General features: G+C 46.7%; 1 protein-coding gene across 1 annotated transcript in view; it reads right to left on the reverse strand.

Moving 5' to 3' along the window:
- Positions 1-18,354: 18,354 nt before the first annotated feature.
- Positions 18,355-27,565, reverse strand: part of CLSPN (claspin) — a 90,963-nt gene continuing 81,752 nt past the window's right edge. The window contains exon 25 of the mRNA XM_040337316.1: positions 18,355-19,351. Coding sequence (XP_040193250.1) covers positions 19,241-19,351 — 111 coding nt within the window. The 3' untranslated portion in view covers positions 18,355-19,240. The remainder of the gene's footprint in view (positions 19,352-27,565) is intronic.

The raw sequence follows: 27,565 nt of genomic DNA on the forward strand, positions 1-27,565 counted from the left end.
ATACATAAATTTTTTTAGTGTCAGCGGAACAGAGTCCTGAGGCTGCAGGGCAATGGGAGGAGATGGATCAATAGCTGAAAATGAGATGGAAGAATGATGTGAAAGACAGAAGGGGTGAGAGAGGAAGGTGGGGGCAAAACAGAAGATGTGGCTGTGATATAGATAATGTAAATGTATAGGCTAGGCACAAAGAGTTATTAACCTCTAATACACTGATGTAAATATAGCTAAACTAGCCCGTACTTTTGTTTCATGCATTCTGAGAGGTTAAATGCTAATATATTTTGACTCATTAAAAGAGGGGATTTTAATGATGCCTTTTTTTCACTTCATTCCTTTTCGTAGCTCGTAACACTGCCGGAGGAAATCATTAAACACAAATTCGTGTAAATGAAGCTTATGGGGCGAAAGAACATCCGTAATTATGGGACAGATTTGTAGGAAGAAGCTGGCAGAGTAATGAAGTGTTACGTTAACACTTCTGCCAATGAAATCTAAAATATTATGGCAGATATAATTAATTAATCCACCTTGCTTGCAGTGGTCCTCCCTCACACTCTTGCTAAAGAAATTTTCATCTTCATCCTTTAAAAAACCTAAATCTTTTTTTGTGGTCATTTTTTACATTTTGGGAGGCAAAACTTGATCAGTCATCTAAGTAACATTTTATTATAAATGACTTAAAACCAATACAATTAGCTGTTTTAAAATATCTAGTTCAACATGTATTGTTTATAGGGCTGTTACTGATCAAAATTTTTCTGTTCGATTAATCGTTTTTTTTTTTAAATCGATTCATCGACTAATTTTGATTAATTATAACGCACATACAGATCCAACTACTTTTAGCTGATCTTCTTGCAGGCTGATTCCCAGTGCAGCTACCAACCACTGGATAAATGGATAGCAGGATACAAAAAACACACAAAGGCAGCGCTCGATGGGAATAGCATTAAAACTTTTATAGTAGGTAACAAAATAAATATTGCACTGGAGATAAAATCGATGTAGCTACATAAACTGTAAAAATGATGCGAGTAATACCAAACGGTACCAAAAGCGTCATAAAAACATGTAGCTAAGTATGATACTGGTATAAAAATGTGTACAACGATACCACTGCTGAATCCAGATGAGGAGAGGTTAACATCAGTCCGTTGGCATGTAGATGTCCCATGAAGTGAACTATCACAACTCCCAGTGGATGGCTCTAGAATCCCAGGTTGATAGAGGGAAGTGTAACAGCCCTTGCGTGTGGCAGATAGTAAGGTCCTGCCGGAATGCAGATATGAAGGCACAGCAAATGAGCCCTTCAGATTGACACGGCAAGCCCCGCCGGTGTCCGTGACGTTACTGGATCTAAGACGGAACTCCCTGAAGGCCCAGAAGCCGGCGGAGAGGTGAGTAGCAATCCAAAGAATTTTAATCGATCAAAAAGATTTTGATCGATCAAAAAAATTAAAGATAAATCGATTCATTATAAGTTATTTTGCACAGCCCTAATTGTTTAGCTAAGGTTTTCGTGAATTAATGCTCTTTAACCTCTTACCATTTTTGGTTGGTCTTATCTTGGGACATTGGACTTGCTAGTAATCGTAATAATACAAAAAAAAGCTATTTAATTAAAGAAACACAAGATTAGTATCAAGGGTTTCAAAACGACAGGGGGAAAAAAATATAGAACTATTTTATTTTTCTTTAATGCTGTGGCAGCATCAAAGCACCAGTATCATGAACTGGACATGGAGCATGAAAAATCATCATTATCATCAGTGCAACAATTTGTTGAAATTGTGTAAGCTCACCATATACTTCCTGGTTCATTCAACCATCATGATTTGTGTTGACCAATTTTATCTTTGCAGACCATAAGCACAACCATTTCTTTACTAATAGTCCTCGAAAACCAGCCATAGATAGAGCATTTTTTTCTTTCTTGTAACCAAATTGCTCGATTTCCCCATCAACACAGTCACTGTTGATTGGAAGAATCCTACCGGCAATTTGTTTTCCTGATGGGGGGAGCTGTCCTTGTCGGGAGAACACAGTGAAATAATGCTAGTGGCTATAATATCTGCTACCAATAATCACATGTAAAATACAGCACGCTGGTTGCACCCAAGTTGACCAATTGGGTACATTCAGTCTGCCAATACATGGTTCGAATCTCACCCATTCCTTGCTGAACTGGCCAAGACTCGTACCGTCTATGGCTAGTCAAAGTTTGCACTAATGTAAGACAAGGTTTCAGTTGTTCATATATTATACAGCTTCGGAGGTGTGAGGTGTTTGTTTTTTTACCACCTCTTTTAGTCAGTTTGGTATTTTTCCTGAAACCTATTCTACCTACTTTTACTAATACTGGTAAAGCATTGATTATTGCTATTTAAAACTTGCAGAAATGTCTGTATTTTTCATCATACCCCAAGTCCATGGGTATTGAATAAAAATTTAAGAGGGTCCAATCAGTAAAAAAAAAAATTCCAGCAGAGATCCACAGTTAATGTTTGCGCTATTGCTCAGATCCTAATATATGCAGATATTGTATGTCTATCAAAAAATTGATTTCCCCCCACAGTGCCTCTTACATCAAGTGTCCCCTTCAGAGTGCCCCTTTACGTCAGGTGTAGGGGGTGGGAGCTAGGAAGCAATGCAGGGGCAGAGCATGCAGTTTGTTAGTGTGACAGACTCAGCAGGGACATCACTGGACCCTCTTATGTCTAAAATCATCCTATGTCCACTAGGGGCATAGGAATGACTGAGAAATTATATCTTGAACTACCGGAGCCAGGATATCTGTAAAGGACTATTTTGATTCTGAACTCAACGGGTTAATTGTAAGAGTGACTCCTTCATACTGTTAAATGCTAATGTCTTCTCCTCCAGCCAGGGCCGGACTGGGAGTAAAAACCAGCCCTGGAAAAAATGTCATACCAGCCCCATAGCATTATTATACCGGCCCAACAACATAACATCATTATTTTCTTGTTCATAAAAGGGAAAATTATGCATTGTAAAGCACAGTTGAAGAGTGTATTATATATAGATAAGACCGATATGAAAGCACATAGGGCTAGGGATATATAACAGCAAATTACAGTTAAAAGTGGTAAAAGTGGAGCAATCATCAAGGGGGACACCTTACATCAACCCCCCCTTACACCAATGACCCCCCCCCCTCTCAGACTGGCCTGGCAGCGCTGTCACTGACCACCTCTCAGGTGCACTGTGCAGGGATCAGTCAGTCGGCTCCCAGTTGGTGGCTCTGGTTTTCCTATTGTCTCCTCTCCACAGTCCACACACGTCTGACTTCTCCCGTGACCCCAACCGTTGACTCCTCTCCAGACTGCAGACATGATATAAAACAAGAGATGGTTAGAGGTTGCAGACATGATACAGGAGATGTCAGAGGCTGTGGGCATGGTACAGGAGATGTCAGAGGCTGTGGGCATGGTACAGGAGATGTCAGAGGCTGTGGGCATGGTACAGAAGATTCAGAGACTGTGGGCATGGTGCAGGAGATGTCAAGATGTCAGAGGCTGTGGGCATGGTACAGAAGATGTCAAGATGGCAGAGGCTGTGGGCATGATACAGGAGATGTCAGAGGCTGTGCGCATGGTACAGGAGATGTCAGAGGCTGTGGGTATAGTACAGAAGATGTCAAAGGCTTTGGGCATGGTACAGAAGATGTCAGAGGCTTTGGGCATGGTAGAGAAGATGTCAGAGGCTTTGGGCATGGTACACAAAATGTCAAGATGGCAGAGGCTGTGGGCATGGTACAGGAGATGTCAGAGGCTATGGGCATGGTACAGAAGATGTCAAGATGGCAGAGGCTGTGGGCATGGTACAGGAGATATCAGGGGCTGCAGGCATGGTACAGGAGATTTCAGGAGCTGCGGGCATGGTACAAGAGATCAGCAAGAGAGGCAGCCAACAGTGCCCATCATTGCAGCCTGACTGTGCCCATCATTGCAGCCTGACTGTGCCCATCATTGCAGCCTGACTGTGCCCATCATTGCAGCCTGACTGTGCCCATCATTGCAGCCTGACTGTGCCCATCATTACAGCCTGACCGTGCCCATCATTGCAGCCTGACCGTGCCCATCATTGCAGCCTGACCGTTCCCATAATGCAGTGTCACCCTGCCCATAATGCAATCTCACTGCAGTCAGTGTCTGTGCCCAGAGGCGTAACTAGAACCTTCAGGGCCCACAAGAAACCATGAAGGGCCCCTGGTGTCCTTTTCTCCCATCACGGGGCCCTTGATTTTGGTCCTGCAGAAGGACCCCTTTTACACAATTGAACTGATTGGACTACCCATTGTTTTGTATGGGGAGGTGGATGTAAACAGACGTGTCCATTTACACCTGCCTGCATCCGCTCCAATGAAAAAAGATGGATGGAGATTCCCCATCCGTCTTGCAGATTGGATGACAGTCAGACCGGTCCATAGAGAACAGCAGTCTGTGACTGTGTCCACTGTGCACAAGTGAAGCAGACATGGACCCGTCATCCGCCTGCTCAGCAGGGATCAGCGGAGAGTTCCCCCACTGAGCAGGTGGATTTGCTTGGCAGAGTCTGCCCATGTGAAAAGGCTCTAAGGGAGAGATCTGTGGACTGTAATGTAAAGGGAAACCGATGTAAGGGCCAGTTCACACCAGACGCAGTTCCATACAGTTTTGTGCGCATTTTCACTGCGCTAAAAATGCATGCACAGTGTTTTCCATGTATTCCAATGGATCTTGATGGCTCTAGTTCACACCATGCAGTCAGTTTCTGGTGCAGAAACTGACCGAAAACTGACTGCATGGTGTGAACTAGAGCCATCAAGAGCCATTGGAATACATGGAAAACACTGTGCATGCATTTTGTGCAGAAAAAAAAGCACATGGAACTGTGTCTGGAGTGAACTGGCCCAAAGAGGTACTCTTGGAATCCTGATGTAAGGGGGTATCTGATCACCAAAGCCCCCACGTACATCAGAGTCCCCCTTTACATCACAGTCCACAGAGCTCTCCCTTACATAAGTGTGCTCAGAGGTTGGCGAGATGGGGGGGGGGGGGATATTTCCCTTACCAAAGATGAAGGCTTGGGCCCTGGATTGGTCAGCAAACAAGGCCTACTAGCCTGTGTTATACATAGGCTGGCAGAGCATGCTGGGGCTTGTAGTGCACCACACTAGGGAAACCCTAGTGGGCTGCTGTGTTGGTTGAGGGACTCTGGAGGTGACAACACACTCTGTTCAGCCCCATCAATGACTGACCCACCTGTGTGCTGCTTTCTTTTCACTCACTGGAAAGTTTAATTAGGAAGCAAGGATTTTAGCTGACCTGGAGCTGTGGATCCTCTGTGGGGGGTTGCAGCATCCATAATACAAGCTGTCCTTCCCTCCACTATCTATCTACCTGCAGGCTGCTCGTTTCTCTTTGGGGAGCATGGAGGAGCTGCTGAGGATTGGATGTGGGCGGGGCCACGAGGACACACACGAGGGGGGGTGAGAGGAGAAGATCCTGCTCTCTGTATTTTCTTTTCTCTCCTGTCCAACGTGCGAGGAGGGGGAGGACGGTCTGTCAGTGCGGGGTCCGAGCAGAGTGACAGAGAATAGACACTCTGCTCATAACTGAAGCCACATTACACTAGCTTTTGCCCCCCCCCCTCTCTGCAGACACAAGCTGGTCTAGGAGGAGGAGGGGGGACTTTTCAATCAGAAGCGCTAAAGTTTTCACACTCACAGCTTGCAGACACACAGAGGGAGATACCCGCTGACTGTGAGTGTGATGTGCACAGTGTAGTGGAGGAGGACGAGGGAGCGGAGCGCTGCAGCCACAGCTTCGCCCAAAGCAGCCTCAGGATTTCATAAAAATCTATTTATTTACCTTGTACTCCAAGGGTGGTGGTCTTCTCCTCTGCCTCCTCTGCCACGTGACCCTGCAGGAGAAATAGTGGGCGGTGCTGGCGCCGCACGGGAAGATGGAACTGATCTGACGTTCAGTTCTCCTGCTCGGCTCCTCCCCTCCCTCAGTCACATGATCGCTCCAGTCCAGTGAGTGAGTCAGTCCACACAGCGGGTTAGATGCTGGGAAGGAAAGTGCGGCGGCGAGCATGGCGGCCGCAACTCACCGGCGGCCGGCCCGCCGCTGCTTCACTGACATAATGTGACATGCATGACACTGGACTGACTGCAGCTAGGCATAGGGCAGCCATCCAGCCCTGCACAATTGTAAAGTGCGGCCGCAATGGCGGCCGGCGGCCGCCGTAGCCCACACAGCTGATAAATTTGACTGACAGCAGGCGGCCTACCGGGAATTTTCCCGCTATCCCGGTAGGCCAGTCCGGCCCTGCCTCCAGCCATTTCTCTGTGCTAATTGACCCTGCTATTGTGTGAAGATGTCCTGTGTTTACACATATGATAATGTGTATTGTATAGCAGGTGAGAGGAGATGGGATGTCTACCTTGAAAGGTCATATCTCGGAGTCACCTCGTCTGGGTAAATGATTAGTTAATCAGCTCATGTTAATTTATGTTCTGGTTACCTCCTCTTTAAACTGTATATAAGATTGTATTCTTGGTTCTATTAAACACTCCATGTTTGGCACACAAGTCTCATCTCGTTGTGTGTTGAGGGCACAGGACTGCTAGGAAGAGGTATATGATGGAAGCACTCAATCGGAGTGTGGGACGTTCCGTTACAGTTAGGATGTCTGCAGTTCTAAAAATCAATGACTGCTTGGATAGGGGAACATGCCCTGGGGACTAATCGGCTGGTGGTCTGGATGTGACTATCACTCGGTCTGGGTTCAGGACAATGTCCGCCATTTAATGTGGCTTGTGTTTGTAGGAGAATTCATGCAAGGACATCTCACTGGCATAGCTCATTAATAATATTCAAAGACAATAATAAGGAAAGTAAATGCATATCCAGAGGAAGACTAAGTTGGGGGGCATTTTCCCCCTAACGCAATATTATTAGGAAACATTGGTCTGGCTTCAATCAGAGTGAATAGCATTTTATTTTGCTTGTTTTCTTCATATTGATTTATTGGTTCAGTTGGGGCATTCCTCTATCATTTGAATAGCCCAGGGAGTCTACTTTTATAAATAAAAAGCATTGTATTCCATTCCACTGGTATTAATTTTACTACTTATACCTTCCTAATGACAAACTGCTTCACCTTGCTCTTTGGCTGCTTTTAGATTTTTCAATCAGACTTGCAGTTTTACAGTGTACATTCCAAGCAGTTTAGTCAATAATTACAGGTCCTTTCCTTTTTCTGTTTTACTGATACATTAATAGGCCGTGCCAGTACTTTTGCTAGAGAAGTGTATTAAAGGAAATCAATCCCAGACAGGAAATGAGATTTCATCTCCAAATACGGAAAGGTTTCTTCACAATTAGAGCTGTGAAAATGTGGAATAGACTTCCTCAGAAGTTGTTCTGGTCAGCTCAGAAGATTGCTTTTAAAAAGGCCTGGATTCTTTCCCAAATGTACATAATATAACTGGGTACTAACATTTATAAGTAAAGTTGATCCAGGGAATACCTGAATGCCTTTTGGGGGGGGGGGGATCAGGAAGGATTTTTTACCCCTGCTGTAGCAAATTGGAGAATGCTTTGCTGTATTTTTTTTGTTTGCCTTCCTCTGGATCAACTGTGGGTATAGGATTGAGTATATGGGATTGTATGTTTTTTTTATCTATATCTCTCTCTCTTTCATTAGTTGAACTAGATGGACTTGTGTCTTTTTTCAACCTGGCTAACTATGTAACTAAGACACAGAAAATTACATTGCTGACTAATCTTTCTGAAAATACGAATTGCCTGGCAATCATGCTGACCCTATTGCTTTTGAATCACTGATCTAGAACAAGTATGCCGTTTAGTACTTGAATCAGCAAATCAGAATATTGCGTGTCAGCATAACATAAACAGCTAGACAACTAGCATTTTCAAAGTAAGTCCGCAACAGCTTCTGGAAAAATAGTTATTTTTAACATCCCCTTAGGCTGGTTTCACACTATTACGAATGCATCCAATTCACATAACAGGACATTGTGACCGGCCCTCTATGGAGTCGGTTCAAACATCGCTGAAGCGGCTCCGGTGAAGACTGCACAGAGGCCCGGTTTAGGGGTTGGGCTAGGGTTAGGGTTTCCTATTGAAGAATATGGCTAGGACTCAGGAATTGGAACAGGGACCTCCCCCAGAGGTCAAAGATCAGAAGGCAGGTTCCCAGGGGTCAAAGATCACAGGGCGTGGCTGACCCACCCCCACCAAAGTGTACCGCCTACCCCAGGGCTCAAGTCTTGCGGGAACACGTGGGAACGGAGTTCCTGCACTTTTTTCACAGCAGGAACTCAGTTCCCTTTGCAGGACTAGAGCAGCCGAGCCGCCCGAGCCAATCCTTCACTAAGCGGCGATGCCCAGCTCGAGTCACTGTCAGGGGCAGGCGAACCTTAGTAATCCTTTATGTTACTGGCCGCTTCCTGTATATGGATTCATCGGGTAGTGTGCGGGTATTCCGTCACTTCCTCGATGCCACAATGTCTCCTGTGAGCTTTTGTCATTGTTCCCAGGAGACATTGCGGTCGGCTGCGAGTTATCACGGGATTTAGAAAGAACTTGCTTACAGTGGATCGTATAATTTTTTTTTGGTGGGGGAGTGGATCTTGAGTGGGAGTTCCCACACTTTTTTCCCCAGGACTTGACCCCTGGCCTACCCCAACCAAGTCAGGGAATGAACAAGTCGGACCTGAAATGGGTAAATAGAGACACACCGAACTCCTGCTGTGAGCCGGAGCGTGCTGCAGTGGGAACCCAGCCTTAAGCCTCGTACACAAGATAAGATTATTGGCAGGGAATTGTGTGATGACAGACTGTTGGTCTAAATTCCAACCGTTAGTACGCTCCTTCAGACAATTGTTGTCCAACTTTCAGCCAACAAATGTTGGATGGCAGGCTAGTAAATTTTCGGCGGACATCGGTCTTTTGTCAGATTTTCGTATCGTCTGTACACAAGTCCGTCACACAAAAGTCAAAAGTACACTGTGTATATTGCCCAGTAATTATAGCATTATTAAGTATATCTGTATAGATGGTATAGCCTAGTTTTCGGGTCACATGTTATGATCTATGTAATGTACTACCACGTCCTTTTCTTTGGATTAATATATGGTAGGCTACCCTCACAGGAGACTGAATGCAAGCCTTCTATTGAAGACCTCCAAGTCTGTGGCACTATCAAATTTGACCACAGTTGTACTGTATCTTTTCTGTACCCCCTCCCCCTTTTTTTTTATTCTTTTCTTTTGCAATTCTCAATAAAATTTATATTTGAAAAATATAAGTCCAAAATATAAGTCCAAAAACGCATGCTCGGGATCAATGCTCACCAAGCATGACATTAGCAGAAGGTGCCCAAAGGGTGGCGCTCAAGAGCTGAAATTCCATGTAGTACGTCACTACGTTCGTTTTTGTTGGCCGACAATTGTGTGCCGTTGGTATGCAAGACAAAATCCTTCTGACAAAAGTTTGACGCTCAGTTGGCCAAAAATCGGATCGTGTGTACGAGGCTTTAGAGTTGCAAATGTTTCTCAAGTTTATCATGGATTCCTGTATTTTTGCTTCCAGCTCTGTGCTTAGTTCTGGAAATAAAGCAGTGAGGCAGTTACAGGAATGGGGATATTTTTGCCCAATCTTTTCCAAAGTATTGATTTACCTATTTTTAAACATTATACAATTGTCGTTTTTAGAAACATTTGATTCCAAAATGGCTTTTGCTGTATACATTCCTAAAAAAAAAAAAAACTAGGGCTGTTGTTAAGGATTAATTAACTGCATTTGAATGGTTATTTAAAAGTACTCACCCCCTTTTAATCAGCATACGTAGACACTGAAATTTTACAGTTAATTAAAATATCCTGGCCAGAACAAGTCTAATCAGGAAGGCAATAAAGGAATCTGATCAAGAAGGAGTTAATGTATTTTTCCTTTTTCTTTTTTAATAAGTAATCTGTACCTGAGGTGAACTAATAAGGGATGCAATAGAAAAAAAAAGTGTCAAAAACGGTAACTTTTAGATCAAAAGGCTGAAATGATGTCCCAGCACCCATTAACCCTATTGTAGATACTGAACCACACACAGTGAGGCTAACCGTCTGTGCTAATCTGTGTTAAATTAATGAGATGTTAAGAGAATGAGGCAGTGGTTAGAAGCTTGATATAATGTGATTTTCTCACTGCAAGCTGTGGGGTAGTGGGGCACTCATGAATTAGCCAGTCTTTAAGTATTCATTTTACATTTTATCATTATGGCTGTGGGCTTTAGCCTCAGCAGGTGACTGCTTTTTAAAGTATTTTTATATATTTAATAAATAACAGTACATGGTAGCCCTTTGCAGAATGAAGATCCTCATATACACATTAATATTGTCGTATAACACATTTGATTTTAACTTACCAGGTGATGTGATAAGTCATGCGGAAAACAAAGTCTTCATACTGAAAAATGATCGCCTGAGTCTCAGTTGTTTCCCTTGTAAATATTGATACAATGTGATGCCTATTATTTCATGCGAGAGCCCAGCCTATCAGCAGAAAAACTTTAAAGCTGAACTCTAGGCATCATCTTAATTGCATACTTACATTGGTCCAGCAGGGACCAATGAAAGCATGCATATCCAATGCCTAAAGAACCGCCGGGGAAGCTGACGTTTACTGTAGTAGTGTGCACGGTTACAGTGATTGCCGGAATCTTCTAGGTCCTGTGCCAAGAGAATTTCGCTCTGCTGGCACTCACAGAACATTATTTTTCTTCAGTGAATATAAGGCGTTCTCTGATTGCACACTGGGTATGTGCATTTGTCCTTGCGTACCTGTCAAAATCAGAGCTCCAGGTGAGTCTTTACACTTGCTATGATTCTATTGACAAAACATGGCTGCTTGCGCGCAGCTCCATGCTGCTCAGGGTGGAAGAACAACTGTTGACAACATATGGGCCATTTCACCCATGCGAATGAGCCCTACATTTTATAATCAGTTTCAGCCATTTCAGATACAAAATATGCATAGGAAATAAAATATACATAGTAAAAATACATAGCATCAGTGTTTTGAATTGACAACTTCCAGGTAGCTGTACTCGCAACAATCAAAATAAATGATAAATGTAACAGGATGACCCGTGACACCCAGAGACTTTTGAGGGATGGGTGATACTCCTGTGCCAGCGTCCCTAAGAACTCTTGGGTCTACGTTCACCCTGTGCCCCTTTTGGGCATAGGGTGGCTAATCATAATTCCTGTATTACATGAAATGGGACGTTAATAATAAATCATGTTTGCAGGATGTCTTGAGATATCACAAGTTGTTGGCTATTCAATGTGGGGACACATTCTTTTGAAAGGTGTTAATTGCATATACTCCTAGACATTTCATTGTCCATTGTGTAAGGCTGTAAAGGTGTTAATCCAGGTCTGCTCCCAGACCTCTAATTATGTATGCTAAATACTGTTTTGTGTGTGGAATAATGAAACTTGTCAACCTGTCTGTCGGAGACAGAACGTCTGCCTAACAATGTGGATTGAAGAGATCATTGTGTGATGGTGTTTTGTTTGAGTTCTGTTAATGAAAGAATGTTTAGTAATTAGCTCAAAGAATGTGATTGAAGCCCCCCACGGTGTGATGTGTGGGTGGGGAGTTGATTGTTCCTTTCATGCCTTGTACTGCATAAAAAGCTGAGAAGAAACCATTAAAAGTTCAGTTCATATTTTGACGCAGTAACAGAGCTTGTCAGTCTCGTTATTGAGGGAATTCTTATGGAATGGATCGGGTCTGCCTGTTGGTTGGAGTGTCGATAAGCTGTCTTGGATGGGATGGAAGGTCGTAAACGGTGGTGACCGTTACAATAAATAATATCAATAAACCTAGGGATGCACCGAATGGAAATGTTGGTGCCGAAATCGAAAATGAAGGATTCCTAGGAGGAAAACATCATCAATTTAAATAAATATGAATTGTTGCCCATTATTGGCACCTTTAGCGCAAGAAAGGTCCAGAGAAATGCAGTCTGTAGTCTCCGACCATCTCTTGTATCAGGTCCTCGGTCTCTAACCATTCTCCTGTATCATATCTGCAATCTCTTGCTTAAGCTTAAAGGGGTTGTAAAGGTTCATGTTTTTTCACCTTAATGCATTAAGGTGAAAAAACATCAGACGATTAGCGGCCCCCCGTTTACTTACCCGAGCCCTCGAAAGTCCTGCATCGTGAACACGCAGGCTTCTCGACCGGGCTTTTTGGCTCATTCATTGTATAAATTATAGCAGCGCAGCCATTGGCTCCCGCTACTGTCAATCAAATCAATGATACGGCACGCCGGGGGGCAGGGCCAAGTGATACAGTCGGCGGCTATAGCCGCCGACTGTATCACGGGAGCGTGCCCACAAGCTAACCCCCTTGGGAGAGCGCTTCCCAGAACGGGGGTTAGCTGATGCGGGGAGGAGCCGAGACAGCCGCCGAGGGACCCCAGAAAACAAGGATCGGGGCCACTCTGTGCAAAACGAGCTGCACAGAGAAGGGAAGTATAACATGTTTGTTATTTTTTTTAAGGAACCTTTACAACCACTTTAAACAAACTGCTAATATTATTAAAGCGGAGGTTCACCCAAAAAACAAGTATATAACATTACATTCAGTATACCTCAAACATGTACAGTATGCAGTTTTTTTATTTTTTTGGGGGGGGTGTACATACGGTATTATCAGTATTTTCCTCCCGGCTTCCGGGTACTCGCTCCCGCGGGAGTGGGCGTTCCTGTGCAGTGCCGCAATGTCATCTGGGACTTCGCCCATATGATTGATGTGCCTGAGAAAAACTCCCCCCGGCCGATAAGGCATGTCACAACTTTCCGAAAGTAGCCAAACCGCGAGTCGGCTCTATACGGCGCCTGCACAGTCAGCTTTACACGGCTCCTAGTCGGTGCGCAGGCGCCGTATAGAGCCGACTTGTGGTTCGGCTACTTTCGGAAAGTCGTGACGCGCCTCATCAGCCGGGGGGAGTTTCTCAGGCACGTCAATCATATGGGCGAAGTCCCAGATGACATTGCGGCACTGCACAGGAACGCTCACTCCCGCGGGAGCGAGTACCCGGGAGGAAAATACCGATAATACCGTATGTACCCCCCCCAAAAAAAAGGCATACTGTACATGTTTGAGGTATACAGAATGTAATGTTATATACTTGTTTTTTTGGGTGAACCTCCGCTTTAACATTTTCATTCGGTGCACCTCTAGCAGACATGATACAGCAGATCAATGCAGCCTCTCCAGTGTCCATCGTATGCAGCCTACCAGTGCCCAGCAGCCTCACCAGTTCCCGTCATATGCAGCCTGCCAGTTCCCGTCATATGCAGCCTACCAGTGCCCGCATCAGAGGCGATCTCTGTGTCACGGAGCTGCATTTTGAATTGCCTGGGCCGCAGTAACAATGTCCCACCTCCTGTAATCACATCATGCTGATTCAATGTCCCAGCATTGGATCAGTGTGTCTTCTATCACAGGGGGAGGACACTTACTTTGGCCCGTGAAACACTGAGATTGCGGCAAGGGGTAGAGGACAGGGCGATCCAGGATGACACTCCCACAATGGGCAGCACCCGGAGTGGACCACATCCCCTTTCCATATTGGCTGTTTTTTTTTCATTCGGCTGAATGAAATTTTTTTTTTACCTAATCGACATCGTGTAGATTAGGTAAATTTAGTTTAGGCTTCACTGTAGTCAGGGTTAATTGGTTTGTGTTCAGTTAGCTGGCGGGCTCTGCAGGTGGAGTGTCACCACCCCCTGGCTTCTAGAAGCTTCCTCAAGGTTTTAGAACATAGTGGGCGGAGGGGCAGAGACCAGGACCTTAATATTCAAGATAGCTTTGCCACTCCCCGGGTGAGAATGGCCCAGAAGGTGGGGATTTAGCCCTTAAATATGGTGGGGCCTGGACATGTAGAGAGATTCCAGGATCCAGAGGCCTGGGGTCCCTGTCTCCAGGTAGCAGTGTGCTGCAGAGAGAGGGGGGGGGAGGAACCACAGAGGAAACCTCAACCCCCTCAGCTTCATCCAGGAGACACCCTGTCAAGGAAGTAGACAGAACTGCCTTAATTTTTTTTTTTTCCCCCAGTTTGTGTTGTCTACCACTTTAAGTTGCAGCTTGACATTTTACATTTTTTTTAATTAGCGCAGTTCGTTTTTTTTAGCATTAAGGTATAGGACAGAGCGCTCCAAACTTTCTAAACAAAAGAGCCAGTTTACTATACTTCAGACTTTAGGGGGGGGGGGGGCAGACTGTTCCCAGTGGCAGAAGAAAACGTGCTGGCACCAGGAGGTGCAAGTGGTGCCCCATCATTGGTGCCAGCTAGAGGGGTGCCCCATCGGTGGTGCCAGCTGGAGGAATGGTGTCTCGTATCAGTGGGAGGAATAGGAGGATAAAAGTATGCAAAAGGACAACAGTTTGAAGACCGCTGGTATAGGACATAAGGGTGAAGAAGCAGTGAGGATTCCTATACCACATGACCAAGCTGGTTTGGGCTGTCTCTGCACATTTGTATGGACAAAAGGCCCATACAAGAGACTAGCCAAGTAGCTTCCAGCATGCCTTCACAACAGAAAAATAATCCACGGTTGTGGTAGAGTAATCCTTTGGAGGGATTTAGCCCATTCTGCAATTGTTTGACAGCTTAAGGTCACAGCCAGCATACTGCAAAAAAAAAAAGAAAAAAGGGTAGAGCCCACAAGCAGGAACAGTATGAGCAGACAGCTAGACAGTCTGCAGGAGCTTGGCACTACACTTAGAATTTGCTTTATCTGCAGTAAAAGATGCATTTATAAAATGTGAAACAAATATTTTTTAAAAAGGTAACCCTATCCTTTAAGGCAGACCTGGGCAAACTACGGCCCGGCGGACCTTTTAATCCGGCCCCCGGGCAGTGTTGCCAACCGTCCGTAGAATTACGGACAGTACGTAAATAAAAGGCACTTTTTCCCTGTTCGTAAAAGTCCGTAATAAGGGAAATGTGCCCGTAAAAAGATCCGAATGTGAGCCGCAGCGCAGGCAGCGTGTAGTCCTCCTACATTATGCATAGCCTCGCCCTCTCTGACCGCCCAGCCCACCACCACCCGCCGCGCAGCCAACTATCAAAGCGCATTTTCGCACTAACAACACTGCTGCCAGCCTATTCAAAAGAGCAGCGCGGGGAAACTGAGGAACATCGTAGAATGTGTGGACTCTGTGGAGAGCGGCACCGGCGGGATAGCACACAGCAGCAGATGTAGTGGACACACTGCAGACGCACCCCCACTGTGACGGAGTGGACTGAGTGAAGGCAGACGGAGACCGACCAGTGCGCCTGCCTGCCTGCCCGACTGACTGTAGCAGTCGGCCAGCCGCCATGCTGGTGCCCGGACCTGGAGTGGACCCTGGTCTCCACTCTCTTCGTTGGAGTAGGACTCCTCGCGACGCCTGCTGCCTGCCCTTGTCTGATGAGTCCTCCTCAGTCCAGCAGCAGAGTGTGAAGTGCTATTCTACCTAGACATCATCAGTATGCCGTGTCCTCCTCCTGTGCCCCTTTCACCTCTCCACAGGTCAGATCTGTGGAGAGGTGAAAGGGGCACAGGAGGAAGACACAGCATACTGATGTGAAGAAGTGATATGATAATTTATTTGCAGCCTCTGTGCCATGTCCCCAGCCTCTGTCCCCCTCCTGTGTCATGTCCCCAGCCTCTGTCCCCCTCCTGTGTCATGTCCCCAGCCTCTGTCCCCCTCCTGTGTCATGTCCCCAGCCTCTGTCCCCCTCCTGTGTCATGTCCCCAGCCTCTGTCCCCCTCCTGTGTCATGTCCCCAGCCTCTGTCCCCCTCCTGTGTCATGTCCCCAGCCTCTGTCCCCCTCCTGTGTCATGTCCCCAGCCTCTGTCCCCCTCCTGTGTCATGTCCCCAGCCTCTGTCCCCCTCCTATGTCATGTCCCCAGCCTCTGTCCCCCTCCTGTGTCATGTCCCCAGCCTCTGTCCCCCTCCTGTGCCATGTCCCCAGCCTCTGTCTCCCTCCTGTGCCATGTCCCCAGCCTCTGTCCCCCTCCTGTGCCATGTCTGTAACAAGTACTCGTACCAGTTGTCCAACAATGATATTTACTGCTTTTTATAAAGAAATACAATTGATTTTATGCAGTATTGAGTTTAGCCTTTTGGCCCGGCCCTCCAAAATATTTTTAGTTTCTCATGTGGCCCCTTTTGAAAAAATAATTGCCCACCCCTGCTTTAAGGGTTTAATAGCTAGAAATTAAAAGGAACACATTAAGGAGGCTGTAAGAACTGACCAGAGTTCCATGTGGCTCTTTGCAAAGCAGGAGCAGCAGCTGGAAAAGGTTTCCTCCAAACTGAATGGCCAGAAAAAGCAGACATGATACCCCAGAAAATGATGTTGGTGCCTAGTGCCTCTTTCTGCAGCAAGAACAATGGAAAAACACAGGAATTTTAGGCTAAACCCAAAATCTGTGAATCTTCATAGACAAGGCAAGCATTGAGCAATATCCGGCTTCTCTGGACCTGGAACGCGGTCTGTGGATAGCTTGCTGCCAGTACAGGTTCTGAAACTTGCCTTTGTGTGGAACCCTGTGCCCAAAGGTCACTTCCAGGCCAGCTACACAATATCCAGTCCAGCAGGGGGTGCAGCCACTGCAGAACTAGGCTGGGAAAGGGAGAAATCAGATTATCTGCAATTGTAGGGACCAACTCAAGCTCTAGCAAAGGATTTTGAATGCAAGAAAAAAAAAAAAAAAAAGGAACAAAAATGCTAGCAAAAATAGTTCGACTTTTCACAGCAACGCTTTAAAAAAAAAAAAAAAAAACTGAGGTTGGTTAGTTCTAGGAGGGTCTATCCTGAGCTGGTCAACATTTGTATCCGAGTGTCTAATCCCTCTATATACAGCAGTATAACCCAAACAGTATATTACATACCGTGTGCCTCCATGGACAAGAAAAACAATCTGCCTGCTTTTTATGTAACCAGTCATCTCAAGTTTGCGGTATTGCTGAAAAACTGTAAATTTTTTGATCCTTTTTGGGCACATCGTCAAACAATATACTTTACAAATCTAATGCCAATTGCTATCCACAATTTACATGCATTTAAATGTGCTTACTTTATGTATCCATTATGTAAAAATATACATTTTTATGTGGGTCTTGGCTCTGCTGTGCGTCGGTCTCTACTTTCAAATTGTCTATTTTCCCCCCAAAAGCAGCAAAATAAAAAAGGAAACTTGCTGAGAAATGTGTGGATGGCCACTGTTGCCTTTCTAAAATATGCCAGTTACTTGGTCTGGGCTTCAGAACTTTGAGTCGCCAACTTGAACGCAGAAAAGCAAGAGAAAGCGAAGCCAGAGTTCCTGGTCTGTATAGCTGGTTTAGGTCAGAGCAACTATACTGAACAAGGATCAGCATGGTCGTCTAACAAACTTTCAGAAGCAGAGCAATGGCAGTTCTCATGAAAATTACTTTGATTAAATATACATATAGCAGATCCCACATGTGACAGACTCACCAGGGTCATCACCGGACCCTCTTATGTCTAAAATCATCCTATGTCCACTAGGGGCATAGGATGACTGAGGAATGATATCTTGGACTACCCGAGATGGGATTATTATCCACAATATATTCCAGGATATCTGTAAAGAACTATTTACTGTTTGTTGATTCTGAACTCAACGAGTTAATTGTAAGAGTGACTCCTTCATACTGTTAGATGCTAATGCCATCACCTCCAGCCATCTGTCTGTTCTCTGTGCTAATTGACCCTGCTAGTGTGTGAAGATGTCCTGTGTTTACACTTATGATAATGTGTATTGTATAGCAGGTGAGCGGAGACGCAATGTCTTCTCTAAAAGGTCATATCTGTGTCGCCTAGTCTGGGTAAATGATTAGTTAATTAGCTCATGTTAATTTATGTTCTGGTTACCTTCTCTTTAAACTGTATATAAGGTTGCATTATTGGTTCTAATAAACACTCCATGTTTAGCACACAAACAAGTCTCGTGTGTTGAGAGCAGCTGGAATATCCGATATCTATATCCAGACTTATAGGAAGCAGTATATGACGGAAACACTCAAGCGGAGTGTGGGACATTCCGTTACACCACATAAGGGTCCAGAATTAAAATGAAGCTTTCCATACACATAGGAAAAACTTAAATCAAGGTGACCATTATATTTTGTAAAACCTAGAAATTGGCAGCAAACTATAGATTGCAAAAGGTTTACTAGGTTTGTTTACTTTGGCTCCATCTAGTGACATCTTTAAAAATAAAAAAAAGCATTAATAAAAAAAATCTTTATTTATAAAATATTCATATAAAGTACCTTCATACAATTTTACAATAAAATACTTTACAACAGGAACACAATATTTCACACAGGACAAATTCAATATACAAAGAAAATTACGGTTATACACCAATTTTAAGGAGAGAATATTTGTACAAGTGAGCAGACCCTTCTGGCTATATACAATGGAAAAGATATATTAGTGATAAAGGCTGCAGCCTGCTTAGGCTTATTTTTCAAAAACTACTACTCATACTGTTGCCACTACTCAAAGTAGAGCAAAAAAAATAAAAACAACATACACACAATATATGACAGTCAAAATAAATGTGAAGACATTATTTCATATGTACTTCTCATCGTAAAAAATTCAGCCAGGATATTTCCCATTAAGCATGACAAAAGATCAAATGCCCGATTGTCGTTCAGTTAAATAAAAGGGATTTTTTTTTTTATTGACCAGTAGCATGACATAAGCATGCTTAAATGTTTTATTTACAAAATGTTGTCAGTAGGTTTAAAATGAGGCTAAAACTAATTATTCTAAGCAATTTAAAACCATACTGGTAGTTCAGCTCTGGCACTTTAATTTCTTTTTGAATCACATTGCAAATAATTTAAAAAAACAAACAAAACAAGAAAAAAGCCTAAAATTAAATAGTTCTTTATGCCACTCCTAACACACAAACACACACGCATACCAATAAAAACAAACATACCTTTACAAATATACACAAACAGGATTAATCTACAATTTGTTTGAATGCAAAAAATTAAACCACCATTCAGGTAACATTGAGTTGCAAGGTCTGAAATGTTTATCTGTGAATCCATAGGTTCAGTTGAGTTATGAAGGTGGTAGAAGTAAAGTGCCAAGACTAGTTCTCCAAGAGAGGGAAAATACTGCGGCTCTTGCTGTTGGCAGAAGTGGAGCTGTCCGATTTGAAACGTTTGGGAGAAGGCATAGCAGCACCGATATTCTTTCTTACCTGCACAGAAAGACAGGGTGTTAACAGCAAAATGTCTAACCATAATAAACAAGAGATCATACAAAATCTGTTGGCATGAAAACAGTGGGAGCAAATACATAGTACTCCCCAATTAGTGCCTCAAGTTCTGCACTCAGCTCCTTGTCTGGAAGACTGGATTGAGGGAAAAAAAAAAAAAAAAATACAAAAACCGCTATTGCTATTGTTGCATTCTAAAATAGCTCCATTCTCTTGGCCTTTATTATTTTGAAACAATGACCTGAAATATGCAAACAGATAAAGAACGACAGAGTAAGGCCGGCCAATTGCAGATCGATTTTCTTTCTGGCAACCGCAGGTTGCTGGAAAGAAAGTTACTCAATTCCACCATCAAAAGAGATAGGGAGGCATCCCCGCCAGGAGAACACAGTAATTATTGCTAGCGGCTATAACAGCTGCTAGCAATATTTGCACAGAAAAACTGGCAGGCTGGCCGAGTCAGCAAATGCAGCCAAAATTAAAAAAGTACAGCAGATGAAGTCTGTGTTGCAGTTTCTTAGTCAGGATGCAGAAAAAAAAAATCTTTGCAGGACAATACCAATGTGCAGCAGCTCCTGTGGCAGCAAGTGTTCCGTTAGCAGCTGCTGTCAATCAAGCTGGGTGGGGTGCATGCTAGGGTGATTAAAACTAGTTGTGTATCTGCATGGCTTCCTGTAGCTCCATTTTAGGACAAAAAGTGCAAACTGACTACGCCAGCACAGATCTGCTTTTGTGCTTGGTGTGGGCCAGGCAGCTAAAGACAAGGGAACTGGCAAGTTGCTGCAAAATGGACATTACATGAAGAAAAAGTAATTGTATTAGCATTAATAAGGACAGATAGGAAAACATCAAAATGCTTTCACTATTAAGAGTTTACATATAACATTATCGAAGACGTCTGATATGATAGGTGTCCCTAAAAAATGTTTTAACATGTAATTTCTCACTGGGATCTTTAAGCAATTGTTTAAGTAAAAAAAAAAAAAAAGCAGTCTAGAACGCCATCTGTTGGCTGAATAAAATACTACATAGTATTGATATGCAGCATTTCACATTTATCTTGCAGCTTTTTTTAAATTGTTTTTTAAATATATGATTTTAATCTTAATAAAAAAACAAAACAGAAAATGTGCACAAAAACACTATAACCAATATTTTTATGCAGACATTCCTGTCACTAAAGTGAGCACTAATATTGGGTGTGTGTACCTTTGTACCATTTAATGAAATTAAGGAATAGCATTGTTCTTAAAAAGACCATGTTCTGGAAGAACAAGAACTGTGCCACCAATACCCAGATGAGAGATATGATGTGCACATAATATGCACACAGGCTATGGGGCAGAGCTAGCGCGCAGCATGCGAGGATGTTGGGGACGGAGCTCTCTGCAGGTTTCTCATTCTGCTGTGAGCCAATTGCTCGAATTTTGCCCGGGACTGCTGGGGTATGTGTGTAGGCACCCCACAGGCTCATCTGTGGAGGGTGAAGTACGAGCCACCCTGGCCAAAAACGGCTGGCCCGCTTCGCCTGGGGATCCCAAGTGGTGCCGGCGCCCGGCTGGAGAACGAGGAGGAAAAAATAGGATTTTTGTACTCACCGTAAAATCCATTTCTCTGAGTTCATAGACAGACACAGCATTCTTTGACATTAGGGTTATATCCGCTTTCACTAGGAGAGTTTAGGCAGAAAAAAAGCACTTAAAGTGTTAACAAACACAAACCTCAGTGCAGCTCCTCCCAGGGGGCGTGGCCCCCCCGGTATAACCCACACCCTGCTCTAACAGCCTCAGTTCGTAACAAGCAGTACAAACAAAGGAGGGGTGGGTGCTGTGTCCGTCTATGAACTCAGAGAAATGGATTTTACGGCAAGTACAAAAATCCTATTTTCTCTTTCGTTCATAGACGGACACAGCATTCTTTGACATTAGGGACGTCCCAAAGCAGTGTCAAAAAATTCGAGGGGTGGGAAATAACACAGCAAAACAGGTTACACCCCAAACAAAACCAGGAGTTGCTCAACGGAGAAACTCCTACCATAAAACGCCGCCTGTAACATCTGCGGCCGAAGGAGGCATCAGAAGATGCACACACATCCACCTCGTAAGACCTTGAAAGTGAGGATCGACGACCAGGTCGCTGCCATATACCCCTGTAACACAGAGGCCTGATGCCAGAAAACCCAAGAGGCTCCGATCGCCCTGGTCGAATGCGCCGTAACCCAAAAGGGAGGCGCCAGCCCCTTCAGGGCATAGGCCTGAAGCACAATTCGTCGGATCCACCCCGAAAAAGGGGTGGCTGACGAGACTACCAGGCCCCCTTGTAGGACCAGCCAGCGACGCGAACAGTGAGTCCGACTTCCGTAACGGAATCGTCGCAGATAAGTACACTCGTAGGGCCCGAATCACATCCAGAGGATGTAAAGTGGCCGCCTCCCTGCATTTCGGCCAAGGACATAAGGATGGAAGAACAATGTCCTCATCAACCTGAAAAGCCGAAACGACCCTGGGGAGAAAAGACGGCTGCGGTCGCAGCACCAGCTCATCCTTATGGATGACCAAGTAGGGAGCCTTGCAAGACAAGGCCGCCAGAACAGACAAACACTCGTCTGATCGAGGTAATTGCTACCAGAAAAAAATCACAGTGGAAATGCCCACGCTGAGCCATGGCCACGTGACGACGCAGACCTTCCTGGGCTAGCACCCAGAGTCAAATGCATGAAGGGCAGGTACTCTAGCGCTGAGCTAAACCTGCTCCCCTTTTGTGACAGTCAACAAAAAAAACTCCCGAATGTCCACAAAGGGAGCATCCAGAAGAACCGAAAGGACTAAATTCAAGTCCCATGGGGGTAGTGGAGGGGCCACATGCCAGACCCCCAGACCAGACGTACGCACCAAGGAGTGCGACGCCAAGGCTCATCGAAAGTAACAGCCAGAGCAGAAAACTGACTCCTAACCGTACTTAAGGCGAGAGCCTGATCCACTCCCTGCTGTAAAAAACAGCAGAATCCTGGACACCACGTATGTCCGAGGGTGCCACTTCATCTCCTCACACACAGAGATGCAGGCCTTCCACGTATGATGTAAAACCTACGTGAGGTAGACTTCCGTGCAGGCAGCACGGTAGAGACCACTAAGCCCAATAGGCCGCGGGCCCACAGCCCCAGGCTCTCAACAGCCACGCCGCTAAGCCAGTGGCTGTAAAAAACAGGGTGGATGATCGGACCCTGTAACAGAAGATCAACCCCCAGGGGAAGACGCTAGGGGGTGTCTGCCACCAGACGCACCAGGTCCGCGTACCATGAGCGACGCGGCCAATCTGGGGCAATCAGGATTAATAGAATTCCCTCGGCTTCCACTCTGCGCAGCAGTCGAGGAAGAAGCTACCGAGGAGGGAAGGTTTAAAGTAGGCGACAGTGACCCCAAGGAGCCACCAACGCGCCTGACGCGTCTGCCCATGGGTCCCTTGACCTGGCCAAAAAACATGGCACCTTCCGGTTGAGGCGGGACGCTAGAAGGTCCACGCATGGAGTGCCCCACTTTCGGCACAGACACTGAAAACCCCTACGGGTGGAGAGACCACTCTCCTTGGTCTAGCGCAGTCCGACTCAGGAGTCGGCCCGCCAATTCCATACTCCCGGAATGTACACGGCCGATAGAGCCGGAACGGACCTTTCGGCCCACCGAAGGATGTGCGCGACCCTCGTCGCTGCAACAGAACTCCGTGTGCTTCCCAGATGGTCGACGTACGCCACAGCGTTGTCGGACAGGGTCCTGAATGGTCAGCCCTGTAGATCCAGGGACCACCAGGCAAGGCAAAGCCTGATCCAGAACACCGATTGGTAGGTGGGACTCCACCTGAGTCCAGCGCCACAGGGCTGACTGGGTGCCCCAAAAAAACCCCTCCCCAACCGGAGAGGCTGGCATCCGTCGCGACCACCGTCCAGTGACATGGCAGAAATGCCTTTCCAGCCCGAAGCACCGGAAAAGTCAGCCACCACACCAGGGACCAGGTGACTCAACTGAACCAGGTAATGCAGGGATGACGGAAGCTTGTCCCCACGAGACAGCAGTTCCCTCTGTAGCACCCTGGCGTGGAATTTGGCATACGGAACCACCTCGACAGAGGCCACCGTCAGACCCAGAACCCTCATGCAGAATCGCAGAGATGACCACTACTAGGTCGACAACTGCTGCCCAGCAGATTGCAGAGTCTGAATTCTTTCCGTTAGGAGAAACATTTTTTGCCCTGGCGGAATCCAGGACTAGTCCCAGGAATTCCAGTCCCTGAGACGGGACCAACACTGACTTCTGGACAAAACAGAAGTCAGCCAAACTCTTGGAGAGTCTGACACGTGACAGACATGGCTCCACTAATTCAGAGCTCGAGGAAGCTCGTAGGAGAATGTCGTACAGACATCCCACAATAACAAACCCCCGCTGCCCCAGCCGGGCCAGTATCGGAACGAGCACCTCGGTGAAAACCTGTGGTGTCGACACCAAGCCGAGCGGGAGGGCCACAATGAAAAATGGTCCTCCCTGACCGCAAAGTCCAGAAACTGGTGCTTTGAGCATATGGGAACATGCAGGTACGCGTCCAAGGACGCCAGAAAAACCTCATCCTTAAAGTTTGCACTTTTACAAAAAAACAAACAAAGGCCTGAGGCCCAGGATTGGACGGACCCCGTCCTCCTTTGGGGACCACCAAACAGATTGGAGAAAAACCCCGGAGCCTGTTCCAAGAGGGGAACTGGCACAATCACTGCCCTGACCAAAAGATCCTGGACAGCCCCTGACAGAGCCAACCGGCGAGTCAGAGGATGGAGGAAAAAAACCCGTTTGGTAGACAAGAGAGAAATCCTGTCTCGCACTCAGAGGAAACTACCTCGCAACCCCAACAGTCAGAGAGGAGAGACCTCCACCGAGCCGCGAATTCGCGGAGCCAGCCCCCCACCCGAAATGCGAGCGGAGGCAAACCTCCAAGCGGAAGCAGGCTTGCTGCACCCGGGGCGCCTGTGTCCTCAGTGGACGTCCTAGCCCCCTGAAAATGTTTTCCTGCCGCACTTGGCGGGCGAAAACCAAAAAACGCATGGGAAACAGTAAATGAGGGCCCTCGCCTACAGTGAGGCACCTACCCTTTTTTAGATTGCGGGAGCAGAGTGCTCACACCGCCCGTGGCATCCTTTATGATGACAATCAGAGACACCCCTGCGTACACCCCCACAGGGCAATACCACCAGGGACTACTGAAAAGACCGTCCGCAGACCAACCCCCAGCCATACAAGGCAGGGCAGAAAACATGGCGCAGGCGGATGCCCTGGAGAGCAAGGGGAGCATATCCGGGGTCGACACACAGACAAATATCTGACCTAGTACCAACTGGTCGGTCAGGACCACGCAGGTCATAGAAGCATTCTGCGCCTCCAGCTCCCCGTCCGGGAAACGTCTGCGACACCAGAGTCCCGGCCAAAACCGGACTCACCACCGCCCCCCCCCCCCCCCGCTGTGAATATGGAGCGACCACATTCACAGCACCCCTATCAGCGGGGTCCCCAAAAGCGGGAGCCCCTTCCCCAGGTAATGTGGCAGCCTTGTTTCAAAAACAAGCTACCCAGCTGAACACAGGGGGCGGGGGGGAGAGAGAGAGAGACACCCTGATACAGGAATCCTCCCCAAAAAAGAGGGGACAGACCGCAAAGCATTTTGTACCCTGCGACTGATCCCAATCCTTGCACAACATATTCCAGACATGGAACACAAGGAAAAAACACATATTGCGGTGCGGGGCGGCACGGAACCCAAAAGGGACTGACACCACTGATGCCACCTCCGAAACCACCATAGCTAACCATGGTAACCCGCACCGCAGTGTTAAGAGCCCCAACAACAGCACCATCAAGTGCTGACCCTGAAACAGGGCCATCCTCACAGTCCGTGTGGACTTCAGCCAGCAGCTACTGACAAAAAAACAAAACCAGACGCCTCAGCGAGGCCTGATTCCCTGTCAGAAAAAATACCCAGAGAGAGGCAGAGGGGGGGGGGAACAAGTGCAATTCCCACATCCCTCCAACACTCCCATCCTGACCCAAAACGCCTCAGGGACTGCCAGCACAGCATCCCTGGAGGCCGCAGGAACAGGGACACTAAGGGTTAACATCCCCTAGTACTGGCAGGCTCCACAGGACATCCCCCCCAGCCGCCACAGAGAACAGGGAACCCCCCCCCCCCCCCCGGAGGACTCACCGTCCGACCAGACCGCCGCTGCCGAGAGCCAAAAACACTGCCTGTGCCGCGCCATCCAAAAGGAAAATGTGCAGAGCCGTACGCGCCGTCATCCTAGGCACAAGAGCTGTATCAAGATGGCCGCCGATATGTCTGCGGGCTCCGAGAAAATGGCCGCCGCAATTACAACTGCGCCATAAAACACCGCCGTCAGCGGCAAAATGGCGCCCGAAAACGGCGTTTTTTTCAAAAAACACACAGCAAAGCCCCAGTGACACACGCAGTACACAGGCCCACAGGACCCCCTCCGCACATATGGCAGCCCAGAAAAACACAGCACCCACAGCAGTAGCAGCCCCCAGGTCAGACTGAGCCCCCCCAAGCGGGGCCCCCACCTCACGGCAGTCACCCAGAAACTGGGAAGGAGGGAGAGGAAAAAAGGGAGAGAGGAAAGCAGGGCAAACCCTCAGTCGACCTCCCCAGGGGAAAATTCCAGCCAGACCACTTACCTGAGCAAGAGGCCACTACTTACCCGTCCTGCGACCACCGGCTGGAGGTATCCCAGACAGATCCAACGTCCGCTAAACGGCATGGCTGTCGGCCAGACACACTGTGACAAGGCCATAGAGACCGGTCATATGTGTGCCCTAGAACCGAAGTTCCCCGGCCGCCCCTGGAGCAATGGGGCCTGTCGTGGACGTCCCAAAGCTGAGCTAAGGGCCGGCACACGCTCGAAGGCCGAACCTGGGGGGACTACAAGGGCCGAGGACCCAGCCTGTCACCCAGTCGGCTGTTGATAGAAGAATCACAGGATTCAAAAAAAAAATGCAGGAACAAAATAATAAAAAGTGAGAAAATCGCAAGAAAAAAATCTCCAAAGTACAGGAACTCCAGAGTGCCTGACTCTCCTGACGTTAGGCAGGAAAAAACTGAGGCTGTTAGAGCAGGGTGTGGGTTATACCGGGGGGCCACGCCCCCTGGGAGGAGCTGCACTGAGGTTTGTGTTTGTTAAAACTTTAAGTGCTTTTTTTCTGCCTAAACTCTCCTAGTGAAAGGGGATATAACCCTAATGTCAAAGAATGCTGTGTCCGTCTATGAACGAAAGAGAAATGGCCGCCGCTCCAGAGGCCTGCTGAGCTGGCGCAGCCGGCATCCACACTGCTACATCGGGTAAGTCAGAGACCACAAAGGGACCGCCGCGTATACACAAGACTGGCAGGGAGGTGGAGGAGGGGAAAAAAGATAATGGTGGCTATACAGGGGTGTCAGAACGACAGGTTGGAGCCCTGCTTTTTTTGGTTGACTCTCTTCCAGTGGAGTGGTCCCTTGCTTTATGCCCCTGGGTCATGGAGGTGAATCTCAGGCTCTTGGCCTGGAACGTTAGAGGCCTAAATTCCAAATTTAAACGTTCACTGGTCTTTCATTATACAAGAGTATAAACCACATTTTTAATTCTACTACAAGAGACTCACTTGCAGGGCTCCACGGTTCTCTCCCTAAAAAACGGGGCCACATTGCTGGGGCCCACAATGCCAGCTACTCCGCCAATGCGAGGAGTCACCAAAGCTATGCCCATCTCTATACACACAGTTAGAACTGATGCCAAGGGGAGATATGTTATTACTGGTGGTGCAGGTGATGGACAGATTTCTAGCATTTGTGAATTTGTATGTACCGCCTCCCTTCTCGCTCTCTCATCTGGATGACGTTATACAGGCCACGTATGAGGTGGCGGAGGGGAGAATTTTCATTCTAGGCGATTTTAATTCAGTGGTGGACTCGGCCTTGGACAGGCTGGATACGACATCTAGATCTCCAGCTCCCTTTGCAGGGTGGCGGTCTATTCATGGGTTTATAGATGTTTGGCGTTTTCATCATCCTGATACTAGAGAGTACTCCCGCTACTTGGGAACGCACAAGACACTCTACAGAATAGATACTATCCTGACTGAGGGGGAGGGTATGGAGCTGGTCAGG

This window comes from Rana temporaria, chromosome 2 (genome assembly GCF_905171775.1).
Source record: "Rana temporaria chromosome 2, aRanTem1.1, whole genome shotgun sequence".
In the NCBI taxonomy this organism is placed as follows: domain Eukaryota; kingdom Metazoa; phylum Chordata; class Amphibia; order Anura; family Ranidae; genus Rana; species Rana temporaria.